At 44.3% G+C, this 20,814-nt stretch overlaps 1 protein-coding gene across 1 annotated transcript in view; it reads right to left on the reverse strand.

Annotated features, from left to right (window-relative positions):
- The window catches only part of LOC121936644 (calmodulin-binding transcription activator 1-like), a 31,699-nt gene that overhangs the window by 5,748 nt on the left and 5,137 nt on the right, over window positions 1-20,814 (reverse strand). Inside the window, exon 3 of the mRNA XM_042479075.1 lies at window positions 7,768-7,886. Coding sequence (XP_042335009.1) covers window positions 7,768-7,886 — 119 coding nt within the window. The remainder of the gene's footprint in view (window positions 1-7,767; window positions 7,887-20,814) is intronic.

A 20,814-nucleotide genomic window follows, 5' to 3' on the forward strand; every position in this document is an offset into this window, starting at 1 on the left:
GACACAGGCCCCGGGACAGCCAAACTGGGCACATGACAGTGCCAACAGGCTCTCTCACCGACTGGAAGCCCAAATGTACCACCAGAATACTTCAAAAGCATTAGTGGGTTGATGCAGCTAGGATTAATCCTTTCAAAACAGGATATCCCAGAAAATGTTTCTGTCTCTTAAAAACAAGGAGAGAAATAATAACAACAATGGTAGAAATGATCTGTAGTTTCCAATTCTTCTTGAACGACTGTTCCCTGCCAACTTATTCCAAGTACGCATATGCAGTATATTGTCAGAGAAGTCTTTGCTAACATAGATAAATGTGAAGCACTCTAGGCACTTACTGCATTTGGACCCACATCTATCTGGCTTGTCCCTGTATGTGAATGCACCCAACCAACAAAATGGATGCGCTGGCAGCCAAGTACCACCAAATGGCCATTCGTCTGTAGGCCAACCCCACAGTAGGAAGACAAATGTTTCCATGGCCTTCCATTCATAGGGAATTACTCCATCCACCAAATGGTATAATGTGAACTGAGATGTTAAAGTAGAGAGGAAGATTTCCAAAACTTGGCTTGAGTCCTTGTGTCCCAGTAGAAAAGGCACTGTTCTTGCATCTTCAGTGGTGCTGAGTAAAAGCAAAGAACAGAGAGAAGCCTGTCTCAGTCAGTGTGAGTTTTATCAAGACTTGGGAGTCTGTCCTGCCTGACCTACAATCTTGTTACGCCCATGTTTCTATTCCGGGAAGCCTAGCAAAGATAAGCAACACGCCAAGGATGCCACCCTGTCAATGCTGCAGAGGAGCACACACACTTCCAGCCACACTTGGCCATGAAAAAGAGAGTATGGCCACAACAGGCAGGGCACCAGGCAACAGCCCAAGGCCACAGTCCCACAGCAGAGGCAGCTGCATGTAAAGCCCATTGGGTTTACAGTGTACTTGGATGGAGGGAAGCAGACCGACACTTTGAATGGAGCCCTTAGCCAGGATCATTCTTCTTGTAATAGGCAGACTGGAAGTTGCATAGCCAAGGGACTGTATTAGATTTAAATATCCTCTCAGTCCTGAATCCAGGCCACTAGCAAGGCTAAAATTGGTCTCACTTTCTCCCCTGAATGAGCAAATGATGAAAAGCCCATCACATTAGACTAACGGGGAAGATTTATTGGCCCCATCGGCTAGCAAACCTGTGCTTTAAATGGTAGCCTCATCTACTTTTAGTAAACTATTAACTGGGCTGTTTAAGCACCATGGCTATTAAACTACTCCCCTCCCCAGGAAGGATCCATTTGCATCTGCCAGTCACTCTGCAACTCCTTTTCCACAAAAGGCCCCCAAACAGCCATGTTCCCAAACAAGCGCATCAGTCCAAGCCACATCCCTCCAGGATTTCTCCTTCAGCAATACTGTTTGGTAGCAAAAACCCACTCACTGAATACACCGAGGAACTAAACGACTTGTCTGTGGGCATTTTTCACAGTTTCCAACAAGACCATAGCTTCATATCAGAAGCTCCTCTGAAATGTCCATTCATAACAATTAGGCAACACACACTTCAGGAATATTAATTCAGTTCGGCAGCCCGCTCAATTTTTTTTTTTAAGAAATACATTAAAGATCCATTAAAATGTGATTGGTTTTCCTGTGTCAGATAAGCACAACTAGCCATTGGAGCCCATGGCTAAAAATAACGGTCAAGATTGATAAGTGGAGGAGACTCCAAAGGAGGCTGGCCTCCCTCCCACTCCCGAAAACACAACCCCTCCTTTGCTCCCCTGTCTCTGGAAGCCCACCAGTTGGCAGCCTTTGTTTGTTTAAAAATCAACCAGAATGATAACCTTTCAATTGTGTGAAATTACGGAGCCTACTCAGAGCGCTTGCTAATTTGGTAAACATGAGTGGAAACATACAGCAGGGCAACATTAGCAACAAATTCGGCACTATGTAAATTTAACTCCGCACCGAGGAATTTCAATTCCGCCTCAAGGTTCTTTTAAAGACAAAGTACGCCATTCGGGAAGCGGACACAGGCCAAAACTGAGCAAGATCAATTTTGGCACAACGTCACAGATGGCCCAGAGGAGACCTGGGATCAAGGGACCTAAGGTCACTCCTTTGTAGCCGGGAGCTAAAACATCTCCTAACACTCAGAAATATTTCAAGAAAGAGGAAAGTGCTACCATCTTCTCTCTACAATCAGTGTGATCCTCTGTAGCTTCACCACATCTCATGGTTTTCAGGATCACCAGTACCCCAACGATCGATTCCTCTAGCCCCAAAATGTCTAACCCACCTCTCCATGCCTGGCTGGTATCTCCATTTGGATGCTGTGACATCTTCTCAAGCTCAGCCTTCCCCAAGTGATCTTCTCATCTTTCCTCCCAAGCCCTGCAGGCGCAAAGCTCTGCATCACTCTTCCTCTTCCTTCCTGCCCTAGTTTAATGTGTGTTTCCACACTGTTTGCAAAACCACTGCTCCATGCCCTGGCTACCCCTTGACTCATCTCCTGCAGTCTTCCTTCTCGCTCTCCAGTGCCTCATTCTGCCTTTGTACATTTTGTCCAGCATTCCTCTCCCAGACTTAGTGATCTCTCATCCCTCTGACTGTGTGGAGACCATTCTTAAATCTCTGTCCAACCCTGATCTCCTCTGTACAGGGCTCCTTTCCTCCATGGCCTTGCCCAACCTGTCCTTCTGCCTGTGATATCCTGGGGGGGAAACACACCAATGTTCATGGATTTCCTGCTTCTTCTGCACCTAGTCTTTGTCTCCCTTGCTGCCCCAAACCATTTCATCCTTTACTGAGCAAAACACACACTGATTGCGCAAAAGAACTTTAACAAATACACCTTGGCAGTCTAACAGAGCCATCTAAATTTGAACCAGCTATTATTGCAACCAACTAGTGAGTGAGCCTCTCTCACTCAGAAAGATATATAAATGAGAAGTTGACAACTGTGTCTACTGGTGTCGGTTTTGAGGACCTGAAGCTGTCCTAGCAAACTGTCAAGAGAGACCATGTGGTTCTCTCGACCCAAGACCAGTCCTGTCTCCTGGGCTGACAACGAAGCTCCAAAGTCTCCAGCCCTGATTTCCGAATGCCTCTAATCAGGCTCTCCTTTTAATTCGCTGCTCTGCCAAGGACAGACTATGGAAAGTATGAGCTCCATCACTGAGCGGTGGCTGATAGTCCCAGGCAAAAGTGAAATGGGAGGGCTCCAGCCCTCCTCCCTGTGGGCTGCCCCACAAATTCACAGGCCTGTCGGTGTCCCTGCCTGCCCCCCAGAAGCCATTAGCCTTCTTCCCTTGACCAACAAACTACTCAGCTATCAAAATGTGGATGCCAAAGCTAAGGTGCAAAGACCTGGCCACTACTATTCTATTCATTTATGTATTGGATTTGTATCCCACCTTTCTCCCAAAATGGGATTCAAGGCAGCAAAAATAACCGTAAGCTGCAAAAGACTCACAGGACCACTTGTGGGAAAATAATCATCATAATAATACCCACTAAAACGTGGATTGGGCAGCTGAATTTATCAAGTTATTGAGGCTGTGCATTTTTTAAACGCAAGACATTGCTATTGTGTGCAGTACAAATTGGCTTGGTGTTCGGCACACGAACGATGGGAGTCCACAGGAGGGTGTCTTTTGTACCGCTGAACTAAAGACGCGCAAACGTAGTTGCTTATACCACTGATTCTTAAACACATAGCAAGTCTGCGGCTTTGAAGTTTCTTGGCGGAGAGAAATCGCTCCAGTACCTTCCCTTACTCCAGCTCTGAACTCCACAATAGACAGCTGTGCCTGTGATTAACAGCAGGTAGCCTCAGTTTCTGTCAATTTAATGAACTCTGTCAAGACAGAAAGACACTGTGCAAGCCAAGAGGCAAAGCTGTCCCCGCGCAGAGGGATTTCAGAAACCTCACCAGGAAGGAGCCTGCTCTCATTGAACTCCATTGTAAAAACAATTTCTGCTAGCATACAGTAGGTATTTGGAATTCTTTGCAAATAAGAACAATTAATGTCTGCACTAAATTAAACTGACAGCCTCTGGCAGTCAAGTCCTGATTGTTCTGTGTTTCTATCACAGAGGCACTGCGTTATACAATGCTCAGAGGCAGCAAACCTGCAGAAGGGCATCCATGCAGTCTACGCACCCACTCACTTCCCTGACAGCGGTGCTAAACCTCTCTGAAACCAGCCATGCCACAACACTGTCTCCTCTGGGCAATAGGACACTTCTTGGGCGCTTGCTCCCTGGCAGTTGTTAAAAAGATGAAGTGAAGAAGTCCATCTGGCCTAACATTGACCTTCAAGCTTGTGTCTAGATCCAGCTTTTGCCAAGTGGCTGGCCAGCTAAATGAAAGGCTCCTTGCCCCCTTCTCCACATCATGGCTGCAAGATGGAATAAGTGGAGATGACGCTCACAGTCAACATCAGGGATGGATGATACGTGTTTCTTCTTGAAGGAAGCAGCCCTGGAGCAGCCGTTGTCCACTGTCATGGCTGGCTATCCCAGGTGAATTGATGGGAGATGCAGGCCAACAACCTTTGGAGGGACACAAGTTGTCCTTTCCCCAGTCAAGATGGCTGGCCAGATGGCTAATGGTCCCTTCTCTCCTAGCTTTGCAATACAAATGGGGACTGAATGTATGTTTATATTACTCTGAGCACTTTTGGGTGAGAAAAAGCAGCATTAAAATTTAAATCAGGTTCAAGCTCAAGCCCAGTTTTGATGGACGTCATGTTAACAGAGGACTGCTGTGTATTGTATCAACAGCACACAATACTATTAGCAAGTGAGAAGGGGCCCTGTGGATGCGACACTGGCGTCTGCATGTTTTTAAGGCATTCACAATTTCAGGCCTGGAGAGTTGTGTAGCAACCATTCTCCCAAAAGCAAAAAAGTACAGAAGGGTTAGTTTGCTAGAGAGCCAGCACAACTGCTGCATATTCGCCTAAATGTAAGAGGAATTATTTAAGAGGCATATACATTGATATGCATCATATACTGCTGTGAGAGTTAACGGGCAGCAGATGTAGGCCCTGGATGGTCATACAAAGCAACTTTTACCATCCAAAATATCAAACGCTTGCAGATTAGTACATCTCGATGGCATACAGTGACAATGAGACAGCTAAAATAAACCTACAATAATTTCCAATTTCCAGTCTGGAAAGGGAAGACCCCTTATCCAGAGCATTCATTTGAGGACCAAAAAAGAAAAAAAGGAGTTACAAAAGTGGTTTTTAACAAGATAGCATTTAGATCTACCGATATGCATGTGTGTACAAGAAGTCCATCAAATGTTCAGCGTAGAGTTGCAATAAATAGCAACTATCTCACAGCACATCTCTGTACAATCTGAAATGTCCTCTTTCTCCACATGAGAAGAGTTATTTTACACAACAGAAGGTCTTTTGTTGTTGTCTTTTTGTAAGTTTCCATCTCTCTCCCAAGAATCCTGGGCTACAGCTGTTCTGCCCATTTCAGAGATGAGGAAATGTGCTTATGGTCAGCCAACTGCTCTTTCTTCTGAGAGACAGCAATAAAGATGAAATTACAGCTCAGAACTTCCAAGCTATTTGCTTTAATCTCTCAATAAAGACGCATCCTCAACTTCAAGAACACCATCTGCAAAGCCAACCATTTGCTTCTTGCCTGATCATACAACTGTTTATGCTACATAACTCAAAGCCGAACACACACACACGCACACAGAGGAGCTAACACATAGACACACACTTGCGATTAATGTCATTTTGGTAACAAAGCAAGTTACAGTATAAGTTGTGGTTGCAATTTGTTCTACTGCTTGCCCACGGAAGGTACAATCTCTCCAGCACAACTGCTGACATGACTTTTGCTTCTTTCCTGGAAAAGAAGATTTCCACATCGACTCTCTCCCATCCCCAACTCCGGCAGATAAGCTGCAGTCATGTTGGAAGAGTTTCCTCCAAAGTGAATGAACATCAGCCATCCAGAAAAGACCCTGGAAGATATGAATCTAAGCAGCAAAAGCTACCAACCTCACCTGGGTGCCTTCCTCTCATTTGTAAGCCTGCTCCCACCAGGTAATGTTGAATGATCTAACCATGATCATAAAAATGGAAAGCCATTGTTAAGGATTCTTTATTTGTTCAACCTGGAGGAACTAGAAAAAGGAGCCCTACAAATTGGTGAACAGAATTTCTGCCTCCCATTTCTGAGAGTACTTCCTTTGTACAACTCACTCATTCCCTGCACAGAGAACGTTAAGATCAGATCCTGCATCTAACTTACTATATCGCATAGCTTCTCACTCAACTAGGAATTCTCTTCTCCAGATGCGTAGAAGGGCCAAATGCCCAAGGAGTGCCTGTTTCCAGAAATAAGTAGCTAATCTAGGATGGCTAGTGGAGCAAATCCCTATGAAGGACTCATTTTTATTTTCATCACTTCCCAGTGAAAAGAAAAGACCAATGAGGGTCAAAATCTAAGCGAGAGCATACTTCTGACAATTAAAAAAAAAGATATTGGCTGACAGATTTGAGGCTTCCTTTACGAAATGCTGACTTTCCTTCTCTAACCATCTGCAAAAAAACTTGCAACAGAACTTTCTAATTGTATTTACAATGGTTAGCAAATAGTACTGCAGCAATGTAAATTTACTACATTACAGAGATACAAATCAACTGTGTAAGACAAATAGCCAAAGATAATACAGAGCGATGGTCTAGCAGAACTTGTTTCAGAGAAGAAGGGAAAAGATGATGCAACCAACAGACAAGAGTCACCAGTTGTAAAATGTCAAAGAACAGGAACAAAGTAAGGCTCAAACTGCCACCAAAGGACAGGTGGATCCAGGTTTAATCTAGCCTGAAACTTTATTCCATCTCTGTAAGTACCTACTATTTTGCTGCTCAACACCATGGCTGCAATGCTGCCATGTTACTGAATCCAATGCATTAAGCACTTAAACTTCCCGCTGAAACCAATTACATGCAAACCTTTTTAACTCTGGCTACTTCAGCAACTGGTAACACAACTCTTACAAGGGATAAATAGACCACTAAATCCACACATACAGAGATTATTAGCCATACACATTCACCACTTCTAAAAGATTCTGATTCTCATAAAACCTAAGCTTGTTTAGTGGCCTTGTTTACTGGGGTTGCTTAAACTGAGTAGTTTCCAAAATTATTTCACTCAAAGTCATGGACCTAAACAGCCCCTGGAAATTAAAAGTGCGTGGGTTTTTACCCACACTTAACAGACTTTGTCACACATAAATCATGTCTGATGACAACCGAAAAGGTTTGGTTTAACAAACAGTGTGAGAACATGTCCTCATAGAGGAGTCTGTCCATTTCTTTAAAAGCCAGGCCAGAGTGCTACTCTGGAGAAGTTTACCATTGTCCTCCTATCTTTGATCAAATCTACATTTGAGACAGTGGTGCACTAAAGCAACAACACCTCCATTTGTTCCTGACAAATGTAAGAGCGTCAAATACATACGGATTTCAACTATGCCACGGAGAGAAGAGAAATGCAAGATATGCAAACAAATGCCAACACCTGCCACATGGTGTAGAGGGAATGGGAAAAAATACCCACAAACAAGTCAAACCCCATGCTAAAATAAAACGCTATGATTCGAGTTACACATTTTGCAGAATATGAGATTTATCTTAACGGTGGCAGAATAGTTCGAAACACAATTCTAATTCCAGTGTTTTCGGATTCAAACAAACCAGTGTGAAGTCACATAAATTAGATCTAGCTACCTCATTTGTGTTCCAACGGTGCCTCTCTTTTGGTAAACTGGAACATTTTGGTAGACATTCAAGCAGCTTCTTCGGTAAAAAGATTTTTACATGACTTCCATTGCTGTTCCCATGATCATCTGAAAGTGGGGGGGGAAAGTAAATATGACTCATTTGCATCAGAAACAAGGTTTGCAACTATTTAAGATAGCCCTTTAATGCAACATAACCCCAATGTTGGGGACATATGGTGAAAATTCCACTCTGTAACCTTTAAAATTTCCTTTATGACTTGAAAAAAGCCATGGCTGCTGGCCATCGGAGAAGCCAAACACTTGTCTCAGTCTTGTGACAGTTCTCTAAACTCAGGGGCTTACTTAGCATTGAGGCTGTCCATAAGCAGGAGAGGCCAAACTTCTTCCATCTCTGCAAAACAACCACCCCAGGCAGATAAGACCTGGCAGACCCATAAACCCTTGGAACAGAAAACCAAGCTTTGGATAATTTGGCCCGAGGAGAAACCCAACTAAGGAGATGCCTTCCATTTGCTCTTAGCTTCCATTTTAGCTTCCTTTCTACAGAAACACAACTTAGTACTACAGGCTGTCTGTATAAAAGACAACTAAATTGTGGGCTCTTGAAGAATTTTAAAAAACATATGCTGGTGACAAAGCCTCATGTCATAGTGAAGCATATTGAGCTCTGGCTCAGAATTGGCAAGGTAGACCATGGAGCAATGCATGCAACCTCCAATACTTTTCCCCATCCACCATTTCCATAAAATCCAAGCGTTACAGCAAAAAGAGAGACACCATGGTGCAGGTTTGTCTGCAGAGGGGTAGAATCAGGTCTAATGGCTTGAAGTTACAGGAAAGGAGATTTTGCCTGAACGTCAGAAGGGAACCTCTCGCGTGGTTCAGCAATGGAGGGATCTCCTTCTCTGGATGTCTTCAAAAAGAAGCTGGACAGCTCCCTGCTAAGATGACTCTAGCTCAGCGATTCTCAGACTCTGGTCCTCCAGGTGTTTTGGACTTCAGCTTCCAAAAGCCTCAACCATCTTGGCTAATGGTCTGGGATTCTGGGGGCTCTAGTCCAAAACTCCTGGAAGGCTAGAGTATGGGAGTCACTGCTCCAGTTGGAGATTCTGCATTGAACAGGTGCTTGGATTCTAGTATTAAGTGAGCTACTCTTTGCTATGCTAATGTGACCAATTCTGGACCAAGAGCCATGGTCTCCGGGGACTCAAGCGTCTGCATCTGGTCAAAAGCACCACAGGCTCCTGCAAGTCAACAGAGCTCACACGCCAGAGGCTAAGTCATGTGGGTTTTCTCAATTCCAATCTGAAATTTTCTCAGCATCCTAAATCAACAGGGAACTGATTAAGCACGTTTTACTTGTTATTTACTAGACCATCTGAAGAGGGGGGGAAAAGATGTCATGTTAGTTTTACATGATGTTTAAGTCTCAAAAGACTCTCCAACAGACAAAAGTAGTTGGACTAAAAATATCTGATTACAAAAAAGCAATAAAGCACGCAATGTGATTTCATTTAATTACAGCCATCATTTTGGTTTCACTTGCAGTCTCAGATGGAATAAGAATGTTATTTTTGGTTTGACTCACATCTAATTAGGGAGCTTCATAACTTGATTTCTGATTTCGATTGTGTGTACTTTGGATTTTAATTACACCTATTTATCACCGTCCCACAGTTACATTGAAATCTGGCATGCCTGGTTGTGTGTGAGAGTGTGCAAATGGGTCTGAGTACTGGGACAGTGGCAGGCCAAAGTCCAAATCTCCACTCAGCAGCCTTGGGCAAGGCACACTCCTGCTGCGGAAGATGGACAACATCCTCCCATCATGGAGCCCAGCTCCGGCCATTGCTAGCCCCTCCTGAAGACAGCAATGTGGTAACAGCACCAATATGGGTGCCCAAAGTGTCCTGGAGCATGGCCAGGTGGGGACTGAAACCCAAGGGGACCCGGAGATGCAGGAAGCCTGTATGGCTGCAGGGCTTATCTTTTAAAAGTAATTGCGTTGCGCAGCACCTAGTGTTCAGGGCACTTTCTAAATAAATTATGAGAGCATTAAGGACAAGTCTGCCCTTCAGTCAGGAAAAGGGAAAGAGGAACCACAACTGCAGTACAAGCAACCTGACAATGAATTCCTCTATCAATATTATCAACATACCAGATGATGTGGGTTGAGCACAACTGATAAGGCAAGTCGGAGTTTATCACCTCGGAGCCCAAGATAGGGCAGGATAATGCATTCTGTAATAAGTGGTAATTCACATGGGATACATTTATTTTGCAGATAAGGAAGTGGGGGGGGGGGAGATAAAAATTAGCATCCTATGCTGCTACAAAGCAGATTGCCATCAGCTGAAATTTCCAAATGTTTCTCTATTTCCACTCTTAATAGGGAATGAAACTTTCCATATGGCCTGAAGTAAGACATTTGGAAAATGTCTTCTCTCACAAGGAGCTAAGATCAGCCATTTCCAGTTCCAAGAGCATCAGGTTTAGTGCAGGAGGGAAGGCAGGGCCAGGACAGCAGTTTCAATTTGGGGATGGGGAAGACACAGTACTCCCTCACTTTATTTATTTATTCATTCATATTCCACTCTCCTTCTCCAAGACTGGGACTCAAGGAGGCTAAAGACGGCCTTTAACCATGCAGCAACAGTGAATTGAAATTTAACATTGTAAATAAGAAGGTTGTCAATATACTATTATTAGCGTTATGAGCAAACAGCTGAATTTTTACAGGCTTTCAGTGAAAGGCCATTTTCCTGCCTCAAAATCTGTATCAAGATGTCAACTGCATGACCGAACAATTCTGAGCAAAGATGTTTCCCTCTGAAACACTACCATAATTTCTACACATGGCGCAGGGGCGAGAAAGCATATGGGGACTCTTGAATCACTCATGCCTGTCGTTGTAGTTGTTATATTTATTCCTATCCCACCTTTCTCCCAGTTTGGGAGTCAAAGTGGCTTACAGCAAAATAAAAATCCAGAGTTAAAAATTCACAAAATATCCCAGAGGAAAGCTATCCTTAAGAGATACACTGGAAGGAGCTCATGCAGAATTGGGGGGGAAGGCCTCCAGTTATTCATGCAAATAGGGACAAACCTTTGGACTTGACCGCTGAGAAGCCAGAGAACCTGCTTAAAGAAAGCAAAGCACCAAGGCTGCAGGTCAAGATGTACAGAATGAACCACAAGACAAGAAGACACTTTAACTTAATGGCTGAACAAAAGCATGTTTTTGGTGCAATACAAAAGTAAGTCGTAGTAGCAATCATTATTACAGAGAAAAGGGTGAGTTGCTCACTTGAAGATCTGAGGGTACAAGAGTGCTTCCAAAGAGAGATTCCAAGGGACAGCAAAAAGAAAAAGGCAAGAGCTCAGATTAATCTTGGGAGAGTTATATTAAAAACCCAGTACAGTCGGTCCTTCTTATACGCGGATTTTTTATACACGGATTTAAGCATACTGTACACGGTTTGAAAATGTTCCAAAAAAGTATAAATTTACCTTGATGTTCCATTTTTTATTAGGGACACCGTTTTGCTATGTCATTATACTTAATGAGACTTGAGCATACATGGATTTTGTTATACACGGGGGATCTTGGAACCAAACCCCAGCGTATAACAAAGATCCACTGTATAAAACTGTAATCCTACAGGGACTTATCAGGGCATAAACCCTGTTGAACTCAATGGAAATAAACCCCGCTGAACTCAATGGCCTCAAATACTCTTCCCCATCTACTATGGACTTTCTGTCAGCAGAGGAAGAATGGTAGAGCAGTTGGGAAGAAGATGCCTGTGCAGAGAAAGAGAAAGAGCGCACAGAGCCGTAAATGTAGAAGTGGTGGGAAAGAGAGACCTATGCAATGTACCCTTCCTGGGGGGTACACTGGGGAAATAGGAGTTACGACATATTGCCCAGAAGGTCTTTGTGCTCAAAAGCAAAAGCTGGGACCAACAACAGCCAATAAATCCAACTGAATGTTTAAACCCTTTTAGAAACTGTACAAACACCACAAGGGTCATGACTCAAAGGATATGAAGATGGTGGAGGAGGAAAGGAAGTTATGGAGAACAGAAGAAGAAAAGGAAAGAGCAGGGCTAGATTCAACTTTGATTGCTGGCAGACATCTCATATACCTTCTAAACCTATTAGTCCTTAGGATGGAGGGCACCAGGAAAAGGCAACAGCAATAGCTGTCTTTGTAACCTCCTGGCTTCCTTTTTTTACCATATCGTAGTCACATCTTCATTGGAACACTAATGTTTGACCATAATGAATAGCCAGAATTATTTAATAAATATAGGCACGTTACAGACTGCCCAAAACGGGCAGTCTCGCGACGCTGCCAGTTGCTGCGTCCGGGAACTGCAGCAGCCAAACCGTGTGGTTCGTGGGCGCAGCAAGAAAGAAGCACCAAAATGGCACTTCTTCCTACGACCCGGAAGAGGCGCCGCAAGGCGCGAGGTGCGCACTCGCGGTGCCACTTCCGGTGCGTGATGTCCGGACACTGTGCATCTGCGAGGTCAAAATGGCGGCGCCCATCTGTATGTGGCGCCGCCATTTTGACATACTCGTTACACGTGAGGGGCAAGGCACGTCAGGAAGCACCGCCTCTCGTGCATAACGACAGCGCACCATAGTTTACTCTCTACAGCACATTGGTCTGAATGCTTCCCAGTTCCTACCTTTACTCAAGCAAGGGAAAAAACCCAGAAGCAGGAAACATAGGCGGGTTAAAGACCGCCAAAAAGCGGTGGCCTGTACCCGCCCCTTTCCCCGGTGTATCGGGGCCTCAGCAGCTAGAGTGGCAGCCGCTGAGGCCCCGATCCGCCGCTTTCTGGGCCGTGGGGAAGCGGCAAAAGGCCTCTTCCCTGCAGCCTGGAAAGGGGTGTCCTTGGGGCTTCAAGCCCCAAGGACACCCCGCGGCGGCAGCGGGGAGGAGGAGAAAGGGGCCACTTGGCCCCTTTCTCCTCTGCGTTGCTGGCGCAGCTGTCTGAAGGCTGCGCCCAGTGACGCAAAGCCAAGAAGGAGCTCCGAAACGGAGCTCCTTCTTGCGCTGCATAAAGGGCGCTCTAAGCGCCCTTGTGCGGCGCAAAGACGTCACGTCCGCGATGCCTCATTTGGAGGCGGCGTGGTCGTGACGTCGTAATGGCAGCGGCCGTGTGGAACGGCCGCCGCCATTTTGTGCATGCTCCGCGCATGTTAGGGTTGGGGGTGTCCGGAAAGGACGCCCCTTTCTAACCCTAGCACGCACGGAGCGCGCACTTTTAGGCCCGTTTGTAATGGGCCATAATGTGACTTTTGAATCTCATTTGCTGGTTTGTTGCTCTCAAAGAAGATGTAATTCAAAAGTGAGTAAACAACCCTGACTTATTCCTAGCCTATAAACCTTTATAATTGAGAACAAACCAGGAGCCCCGGGCTCATATTCAATTCCTGGTTTCCTGTACCCACTTGTGCAAACAGGGAAAAGAGTCGGCTATTTTAGCCCCTTGCTCACTCCCAGGAAAGGAAGACAAACCAGCTATTCTGGTTTACCATTATGTACAACACAGACAGGTTGAAATTAAGTCTGAGTCAGCTCCAAACCATTCCGCAGCGCCAGGACCCAACTTGGACTGGAGAGCACCCCAACACCCGCAAAGAATTCACATCTGCACTTTGGGGATAAAAATCCAAAAAAGGGCAGCCTATAAAAGTCCACAAAAGAGTCCTGAATTAATTACACACAATAAAATCTTGGTAATTTTATAGCCTCATTCACATTCCTTGCACTACATCCTCCCCAAAGGAGGCAACACGGACCATAAAACTTTAGAGCGCACAACAGCAAATCACACCCCTCTCCCCACGTCTGCACACCTTCTTTTCCTTTACTGGTACTTAAATCTTTAGACAAGCCCAAAAAGTGGGATCTGGAACTAGAGGCCTTTTAACTATCTCTGTTCTGATACAGAGCATTCATCCTTGTTTCTGAAATGTGTATCTTGACATACAGTTGAGTGGCAGACCCCCGGGCAGGGATACACCTTTGCTATCCAGATTGGCAAAGTGAAGCCTGCAGATAAAACACACAACTGTGAGGGCACAGCAAGGAATATGAATATGTTTTATTTGGTCAATGACCAGCAAAAGGCACAGCAAGGAAGGCTTCACTGCATACTTTAAGGGGCTTTGGATCTGAAACATCTGGCTGAGCCTCCCAAGGAAAAGCCTTTAGCAATGCATGTCTTAACATGCATTGGCACAGCTCATGTAATCTCTTGGGGATATTGCAAGCCAAGCCTGAAGTCACACTAGGAGCCAATGTGACTAAACTGAGACTGTCATACTCTGGGTATATCATGAGAATAAAGGATTCGTTGGAAAAAACAATGCTAAGTAAAGTAGAAGGCAGACAGGAAAGAGGGAAGCTGCACCACATATGGATCTATTCCACATGTACTGCGTGCAGCTTTACTCTTGAGTCTGCAAGATCTGAACCATGGAGACCACGGCTCTTGGAGGTATTTCCACAAGTCAAAGTCAACTTGACAGCAGACAAGAATGCTGGATTATTTCTGGATATCTGTCAAACATATATTTCTGCTCCTGCCTAATTTTTATTGTGGGTGATTGACACGTGTCCAATTGGAAAATCCTGGACTCAACTTTCTTCCAATACAAAGATATCCCAGTTGATTTTGTGCCCCAAAATGTTTTGTCTGTAGAAGCCATCACATCTACTGCCTGAAGGTCAAGTGCGCATTTGCAAGAAGTGGGCTTCCCTGCTACATAACACTTGGAAGTTCCAAGCTACCAGTCCAAAGTAAGCCACTCCAGCTATTAATTGGGTCTTAGCACACTGCTTGGCATCTCTTTTTAAAGCTATTTTGCCAGCGCTGAGAGTAAGCACTGCGTCACAGCCCAACCCTTTTGGCTGCCCCATTGCCCCACATACGTGGACGGGGTCACTAACAGGCAAACCATATGTATTTAGAACCAAAAAACGTGATGGGAAGGAAGCCATGGCTACAGTAATAGGAAATGCCTCTCCAAAACAGCCAGTGTCGCTCGTGGGCAGGCTATGAATGAGGACAAAGAAATGTACTTAATGAAGTTATTGCTCTTAGGCAGAATTGCTAGATTATCCCTCTAGGTGATGTTGGGAGTCGAGAGAAGTATTTTTGAGAGCGAGGAAATAAAGATGTCATTGGAGACAGACTGCAGCCTGATTATCCGATTCAAGACATTTCTCCTGAAGATTTGAAAAAATAACATATTGGGCTGAACATCTTGTCCCTCATTTACCTAGTGTGCAGTTCTTCTGGATCATAAACAAGCTGATTAATTCTATCAAGTCCTCGCTATATAATAATGTGATGGCAGAACTCCCCGACGCAATTACTCCCGCGCAACTCTCTGCGGCTGCCGGTTCAGAGCCTGCCTCTTTCCTCTGTTCCCAACACCTTTATTCCCAGGCTGAGAGCAGTTAAAGGAGGCCGGTATGTAGATTGGGAAGGGGCTGACTTCCAAGCCACTCTGTGCCAGACGCTGGAGTACACCTCAAGCAGCCCCCTCCAGTCCCCATTCACTTTACGGATGAGAGATTTAAAAAAGGCACCAAATGCACGAGGCAGACTGCTTAAGTCACAAGCCCAGCTCAAATCACTGAGCGAGATCAAACATATCTAAGAATATTCCAACAAAAAGGCTCGGTGTCTAAAAGATGGAGGGGGGGGGGACTGAAAGTGGTAGTAGGACTAAAAATAGCCGGCTGAGTGACAGGTAGAAAGCTCAATGTGTGCTTGAAAAGGAACAAAGCAGCCATACATACCAGTGCCATTTCCAGTGAGGTGGAGGCAGATAGCTGGTCCTTTTTCAAATACAGAGCCCTGGAGTGACTGTGTTTGTACTGTTTAGGTTTGCTCCTGGGCACTAGGTTTTTTTCCAAGCCCTGAAACGTTATCCACACACACACATACCTTTGCAGATGGAGCACTTCACTTTAACAATAATTATGGAAGAAGGAAGTAAATAAAAGGCAGAGAAGCAAAAAGAACCTAAAACAAAGAACGCACATTTGCAGAGTAATATCTAGATGCATGGTAATAACTAGGGGGCAAAAGCTGCCTTATGTTGAAATGGATACCCTATTGTTTTAAAAGAAAAAAGAAAATCAGCTTCCGGGTGCAATACAAAGTGTTGGTTACTACCTTTAAAGCCCTACATGGCTCGGGCCCAAGTTACTTGAGGGAAGGCCTCTCCCTACACAATCCGCCCCGGACCCTCAGAAGATCTGGGAAGAACTTATTAGAAGACTCAAAGATCAGATTAACAACAACGTCCCACAGAGCGAATACAGCCATAGCCCCTAAGTTATGGAACAACTTGCCGGAAGAGATCCTACTTTGGGCTGTAATACCGCATGTTAGATGATGCTTTTAGTGTCATGAATTGTATTTTTAAATGATGATATGTTATTGTGGTTTTATGCTTGTAATCCTGCTTCGATCCATTGGGAGAGGCGGGAAACAGAAATAAATTATTATTATTATTATTATTATTATTATTATTATTAAAAAGAATGCAATTGTGGCGCTAAGGAGGACTGGCAAAAAGAAGGCTACTCCAAGGTGAGAAAAAGGCTTCCAGAAATGGTGTGCTGCTCTTCTAGACTAAGTGCACCAACTTGCAGTGAAGGTACTGGGCCTGTTTCTCGTTCTGACCCTTAGTGTCCTGTACAGCTTGGGTCCAGGCTGCCTGAAAGACCATACCTCATCAGAGGCACATTTGGGGAGGACCGGGTCCTTTTTGTTCAAGCAGGACCTTGCCTTATAATTCCTGGAAGGTTCCATTCAACAATGGCGTAGACATTTTCGACCTTCTTCTGAAGAGAAGATTCTTCTTTTCAAACCACAATGTTTCATAAAATTAACTAATAACATAATAAATGAGACCAATCTTAGTCAGACTGATCAACGTCAAACTTGTAATTAATTTTCCAGATGACTGCAGCGACAAAATATCTGTATTTTTAACACACGGCTCTTGGGGTGTTCTTCAGCTAACAGTTTTCAATGCTATGTTATAAATTTTTAACAGTGTAAGAGAAATAAAACACTTTTCTCTTAACTGACTTACTAGGACTCCAATAAAAATAACTGCCAGGTAAATCTATGAATTTATTTAAACATTCAAACCACATGAGATGTAGTTTGAATTCTTTTCCGAATCAAACATTTCAGTTTAAATATATGGAGTACGTCCACTTAGTTTAATAAATAATACCTGAGGGACCATCTCCTTCCATGCCATCCCTGGAGAGCCCTGGACAGACTTAAAAGACACAAAAGGCTTTTAATGTTAAGGCACACTTTAACCTCATTCACTGGTGACACTTTTCAGTATATGGTTCTGTTCCATTTCCTTCTCCTTTGCTTTAAATGATGTGCTGATATCCTTCATGGCACAGCAGGCCCTTCCCATCCAGTGGGGTTTGGTTCCCCATGGATTGGGAGATCAAGCCCATATTAATCAATGGGTCGCAATGTGGCTAATTGGCACCACTGGCTAATACGGTGATCCCCAGGAGATCCAATCCACAAATGGCTAGCCCACCAATATGCCAGACTCACTATATACTGCCACAACTGCCTTCTTGATGGAAGGTGAGATTTCGCAATTCCAACAAATAAAATATAAAAGAAAAATGGAAAAACGGATGATCCAAATAAATCCAGGAGAAGGGAAGACGCAGGGAACAGGGCACACTGCATGGACTGCCTTTTACTAGCAATCCTAAAAAGCTTTACCAACTTGGGCCAGCTGCAAAAGACACACACTTGGGATTAAATATGATTGTGCCTCCAAGCATTTGCTGAATAGCTGTAATAAGGTCCTTCCATTCCGAGAGCCATTTCTAGTTACCCTTGAGCTTTTCTCATTTCAGCAGAACAAATTGGGAAGATGGGAGTGGAAGGGAAACAGAGGCATTGTTGCTCTTGCTCAACAGTACAAATCACCACACAACCAATACACCACACATCATTTAGAGATTGACAAAAGGATGCCAACACACCTTTAGGGCATCAAGATACAAGATTTCACTGGAGTGGCCACTAACAATACCTCTAATCCCCGTCTTGTCCAACTCCCCGTTGCTGCCATTGCAGTAGATGGTGATCTTCTCATATGGGGTTTTATAAGTGAATTCACACATTGTTTGAAGAAGAGTTTCCTTGAACCTTTCTGAATCAAAATGACAACCATGCTTCTTCAAGCCACCTGGCATGAGACCACCAAGAGGGCCTTTCCAGGTGACCCACAACTATGGCCCACCTAGTTTAGGGTTTCATAAATGAATGACAATCCCTCCAGCAGAAGTGTTATGCCATGGAGGCAGGCCATCCTACTTGGAAGTTAATACTTTTAAAAGCTCTTTTCCTATCTTGATTTAACTCTTCTTTCACTAAATGCAGCCACTGTTCTTCTAAACAGGGAGGGCCCTCCAACTTTTTCACCGCATTTGCTTCTCTTCATGAAGGCCTCTGAATGTCAAAGTCTGGCAAGGACAGACCCTGGGGCCTTCTTCCCTGCCTTACATGGGCCAGGCATTGCAACGCTGGCCATCCTACTTTTACTCCACTCTTGATTATTCCTTGCATGAAAATGAGAATGAAATGAGCGAAACTTTACTTTTTCTTACTACTTGTACATGACGTTACCTGTGGCAAGTTCAATGCTCATTCAAATTTCCAAGGAGGCCAAATATGTCCTCTTTTAAAAGAGAGCAGAGTCCCAGTATGATTCCTTGCAACCAAACAGGAGTTACTGCCTTCCCACTTCATTATCTGAAAGCCTGAAGGCCAGTGAAGATCTCCAGCAAATCCTGCAGGCAGATAGGCTGTGATAGACTAACATCAAACTCCACAGCAAAGATCCTTCGGTTGATGATTTGCTGCCCCTAGCCTACGGTCGGTCAATAAAACCAGAATTCAACTGTTCTTCAACAGCAGCAGCAGCTGTGTACTACATTTTACAAGCAAAAGAATCAAATCAGACAACCACAAAAAAATTCCCTCCAACATGAACCAGGCCTTCAGACACCTGTTCATCAAGCTGCAGAGGTGAATATAGCAAACAGAGCAGGGATGGGGCTTTCCCCAACAAAAAGCCTAGCCTCTTTAAATCTGGATTTTGCAACAGACACCACCAGAAGCAGCCCAGCACCCCACATTCCCACTTCAATGCCAGAAGGAATAGGAAAACCCACTGGATTTGAAGAAAGCAATGATGGTACAGTACGTGTGACCCCACACCAAACCCACCTCCTCTTGGCACTTCCTTCATGCTGCCACAGCAAACCTTGACATCTGAGGTACAGTCAACAAATCCATGGAATTAAGGGGACATGTCAAAAGCACCAAGGAAGACGTGCTGGGTTATGATATTGGTTCCCTCACTACTCCATCAAGACTGGTACCTAACTCTTCCATCAGGCTACACACTACAATAGAGACGGGAGGGCACTATTGTTGTCTCTAGCACCTTGAGATTGAATAACTAGTACAAGCCCAAGAATGATGCCCATCAATGGGGTTCCTGAACTGCCAACCCAGAAGATGGAGGACACAGACTCAAGATGGAACTAGTGTCTTGTAGCACTCCAAGAAAAGCCTTCCCTGAGCATCTCTCTATCCGGCAGCCAAAGGGCTTACAGTACACAGATGGAATTTCACTCCCCAAGATGGTCAGCCCACTTGATTTCACACACAGTTAAGTCTCGAGATTATTAAACATTAAGTTTTATAAGTTAACCGGAACAGCATCTCCAATTATAAACCACTAGTGAAATGCTTGTCTTTGTACAATCATTAAAGGAGAGGAATGGCTCCCTTTATACTTTTGACAGAGGTTAAGTATCATGTGATTAAGCGATGGAAATTTCGCCATTTTTCTCCAGCAAAAGAAAAAAGGGGGGAGAGAGAATAAGCATACAAGGTCAGGCCAGGAAAGCTGCAATACATATTTACTAATGGCAGGTTGGTACTGGGGAGAATGATTGTCAGGCTGTCCAGAACAACCTGAGCTTCTGAAAGGACAGCGTAACCTATTTCGAAATTATATAATAAACTTGGTTTCACTCAGACAAAGAGAGATAACACATACTATCAAGGATGAAACATTTACTCCCTCTCAAAGAAAGGGGTTCTCAAGAAGGTAAGTTCATAATGATCCCATTTCCCCCCTGTGACGTAAGAATTTTATTACCAGCCTTCAAGATGCATTTTGCAGCTTGTGCCAACATGGTGGTCAGGATGCTCCTTTGAGGAAAGAAATACGTGAGGATGATTCACATGACCAACAACATCTGACGCCTCCCGTCCCGTGACAAGTACAAATTTCTCATGAAGTCCCACTGGTCTTAGAGAAAAGGGCGCAAGCCAAGGTGGGTCTTCTGCCTTATTAGATCACAGAAACAAGTGCCCTTGCAGGTTAATCGCCTGAACATGTGAGCAGCTGCTATGCATCCCAGAAGAACTAGCGTTCCTGAACGTTTTACAAGAACAACGTTCGAAACGTCTTTCAGGGTGTGTAGTAAACGCTCTTCTGCGTGAAATCCATCCACCTTACGTTACATCCCTGTAAAAGCTTAAAATATAAGGCCAGCATGTGCTGCTCCATCTACTCCCCGTCTTGCTGCATTATCCCAACTCGCACTCCTGTTACTATGATGAAATTCAAGTCCTTACTTCTTGTTTTTTAAACAGATTGAGGAACACGGGCAGGACGAAATGATGATTTTAGGAACTTGCACCTGTGATTCTGTAAATGCAGGCAAGAGACTTGTTTTAAAAGTGTACTGTTTGGTGTATCACCTGGAATAATCCTGTGTCCAGTTTTGGGCACCACAATTCAAAAAGGATGTTGAGAAGCTGGAACACATCCAAAGGAGGGTGACCAAAATGGTGGAAAGTCTGGAAACCACAAAGCTTTATGAGGAGAGATATAGGGAGCTGGGTATGTTTAGCCTGGAGAA

The sequence above is a fragment of the Sceloporus undulatus genome, chromosome 7 (genome assembly GCF_019175285.1).
Source record: "Sceloporus undulatus isolate JIND9_A2432 ecotype Alabama chromosome 7, SceUnd_v1.1, whole genome shotgun sequence".
NCBI lineage: Eukaryota > Metazoa > Chordata > Lepidosauria > Squamata > Phrynosomatidae > Sceloporus > Sceloporus undulatus.